We start from the raw sequence: 3,143 nt of genomic DNA, 5'->3' as shown, positions 1-3,143 counted from the left end.
TTGAGCCACCGCACCCGGCCCATAGCACATCTTGAACACTGACTTATTTGATCCATCCTTGTCCAATCTACCTAAGTCCAAGCTACCACAATTCGCCTTGCATTCTACAATAGCCACTTAAGAGGCGCCCTACTTCCACTGTGGCCCCTTTCCAAGCTTTCTCTCTGCACTACATTTTTTTGAAACACACATATGACCACGTCATTACTCTGATGGGTTTCTACTTCAAAATAAAGGCCAAATTCCTGACAATGGCTGGCCTATACATCTGCTGGGCCCAACCCCTCACCTCTCCAGTTTCAGCCACCCCACCACCCCCTTGTGCTCAACCCTCTGGAGGGTCGGCTTTCTTCCCCAGGTCTTTGAACCCGCTGCTTCCCCTGCCGGAGGGCCTTGGCACATGCTAAGCCAGCTGTTCTGCCTGCTTTGCCCAGACTTCAGCTCAGCAGTACCTCAGCAGGAAGCCCTCCTCCTTCTGCAGGTGTGCTCCGGCTGGCTGCCCTGCACTTCTTCCTGGTGCTTCTCATGGTTTGTAACCACAGGTTTTCCTAGGTATTCTTTTTCTTTTTTTGAGACAGGGTCTCGCTCTGCCACCCAGGCTGGAGTGCAGTGGTGTGTGATCTTGGCTCACTACAACCTCTGCCTCCTGGGCTCAAGCGATCCTCCCACCTCAGCCTCCCAAGCAGCTGGGATCACAGGCGTGTGCCACCATGCCTGGCTAATTTTTGTAGAGACAGGGTTTCACCATGTTGCCCAGGCTGGTCTTTTCTTTCTCTTTTTTGAGACAAAGTCTCGCTCTGCTGCCCAGGCTGGAGTGCAGTGGAGCGATCTCAGCTCACTGCAAGCTCCGCCTCCCAGTTTCACGCCATTCTCCTGCCTCAGCCTCCCAAGTAGCTGGGACTACAGGCGCCCACCATCACACCCGGCTAATTTTTTTGTATTTTTTAATAGAGACAGGGTTTCACCATGTTAGCCAGGATGGTCTCGATCTCCTGACCTCATGATCCGCCTGTCTCGGCCTCCCAAAGTGCTGAGATTACAGGCGTGAGCCACCATGCCCAGCCTCCTATGTATTTCTTACTCAATGAAGATGTCTTTCCCTATAGACTGTAAGCTTGATGAGTGAGAATGCTGTCTGCAAGGCTCAACATCCCATCCCCTGCACCTACTGTTTGGCTGCAATGAGCACTCAATAAATACCTATTGCTTGAAAGAGTGGTTCCCGCAGCAGGCTAAGCTATGCGAATGTGCTAGAGTATAACAACAAATCCACAAAGGAAAGCAGCTAGAACCAAGTTCTGTGTTAATGTTCATACTTGTTTTCTACCTATTTGCCCATTTAATCACCTGCACTTAATCACTACTCACTGAAGAACAGGCTTAAGACAAATTAGGAGGAAGAACTTACTCAACTGGGCACTTTCTCCTTAATTTACTTGAGAGGAGACCAACCCATTTTACTTTAGTAGCCAGCTTAGCCTGGGGTTCTGTAAACCACCATGACAGTGCAGTTTGAGTGTGTCAGACAATCAATGTCTCCAGAAGGGAATGACAAGAGATGGTGACATTTTCTTTGTATGTTTTTCTAATAAAGTCACACTATTAGAAGTACACAATAAATGCAGGCACCACTGTTTTCTCTCTCTCTCTCTCACACACACACACACAGAGATCCAACCGACACCCCCGTGGCACCTACCTGGAGGCCTTGCTGGAGATGTCTCCTGTTCAGGCAGGGGTGTGACTGGGGAGCCTGCAACCCTCTCTGGCGCTGGCACCTCCACAGGTGCTGGTGTGGGCACTGGGACTTCCCTGGGGGGCGGGGAGGCTGAGGAAAGGGCTGCTGGCCGCTCCTCTTCCTCTTCATCTTCAGAGGAGGACTCAGAGGATGAAGAGGACGAGGAGGACGAGGACGATGAGGAGGAGGAGGATGAGGAGCTGGAAGAGCTGCTGCTCTCGGAGTCCGATGTGCTGTCATTTTCGCCATCTGAGTCAGCATACAGAGAACATTTGGAGGACGAATCGCTTTCCTCGTCCTCGCCTGGAAATCCAGAAGGGGCAGTCAGGAGAGGTGGGCAGACCTCACTTGGTCAGCCGTGGGCTCCTCACTCACTCCCTGCTGTGGATGCTGGGCTCTGGGCTAGGGACGGGGAAGTCCAACAGACCAAGGAGCTGCATAAGCAAACCATTTTCACTGTGAGATAAACATCAGCACGCGGGGAGGACGGCAGAGGAAGCCCCAGACTCTGTCTAAAGAGGCCCAACAGGGAAGGTACCCCGGGGGACAAAGTGAACTCAAGGACAAGGAGTCCACCACGCAGACATGGGGACTACACAGGGATGTCCGAGGTAAGAGGAAGTGGAGGCTTGGAGACTGGCAGGCAGGCTGCTCTGGCACTTGAACCTTCCCAAAGTGGGTCTTGGGACTCAGTCTGGACGAAGGACTGGGTGAAAAAGGATTCTGGGCTGAAAAGCTTAAAAAACACGACAGGTTCTATACTCTGAGACTGCTCATGTATGGAAAGGGCTCAAAGAAACTGAAGAATTTCACAGTTTTTGAGGAACAGAATTGGGTAAGTTAGACTAGAAGGTGGTGGTGGCAGCTGGGAAGGGGACTGGAGGAGGGCGAGATGGAGCTGAACACAGCAGGGCCAGGAGATAAAAACGGCCCACAGTGTTGGGTTGGGGGGACACCCTGTGGAGAACAGGTTGTCAGGAAGGACCTTATGGAAGGAAGTCACAGGGTCAGGGGTGCATTTTAGGAAAGAGATTCTATAAGCAGTTTGGAAAATCAACTGGAATAGAGGCAGAAGGACAGAAACAGAGACAGGGAAATCAGTCAAGACTGCTGCAAGAGGCTGGGTGCAGTGGCTCACACCTGAAAGCCCAGCACTTTGGGAGGCTGAAGTGGGTGGATCACTTGAGGTCAGGAGTTCGAGACCAGCCTGGCCAACATGATAAAACCCCAACTCTACTAAAAATACAAAAATCAGCCAGGTGTGGTGGCTCACGCCTGTAATCCCAGCACTTTGGGAGGCTGAGTCAGGAAAATCGCTGGAACCAGGGAGGTGGAGGTTGCAGTGAGCCAAGATCGCATCACTGCACTCCAGCCTGAGCAACAAAGTGAGACTCCGTCTCAAAAA

At 51.8% G+C, this 3,143-nt stretch overlaps 1 protein-coding gene across 1 annotated transcript in view; it reads right to left on the bottom strand.

Annotated features, from left to right (window-relative positions):
* SETD1A (SET domain containing 1A) overlaps positions 1-3,143 on the bottom strand; it is a 27,382-nt gene that overhangs the window by 11,839 nt on the left and 12,400 nt on the right. Inside the window, exon 13 of the mRNA XM_011982506.1 lies at positions 1,700-2,041. Within this exon, the coding sequence (XP_011837896.1) occupies positions 1,700-2,041 (342 nt within the window). The remainder of the gene's footprint in view (positions 1-1,699; positions 2,042-3,143) is intronic.

Source organism: Mandrillus leucophaeus, unplaced genomic scaffold (genome assembly GCF_000951045.1).
Source record: "Mandrillus leucophaeus isolate KB7577 unplaced genomic scaffold, Mleu.le_1.0 Scaffold24, whole genome shotgun sequence".
Lineage (NCBI taxonomy): Eukaryota > Metazoa > Chordata > Mammalia > Primates > Cercopithecidae > Mandrillus > Mandrillus leucophaeus.
The sequence above is the reverse complement of the archived record's forward strand: the minus strand, read 5'-3'. Positions and strand labels throughout refer to the sequence as shown.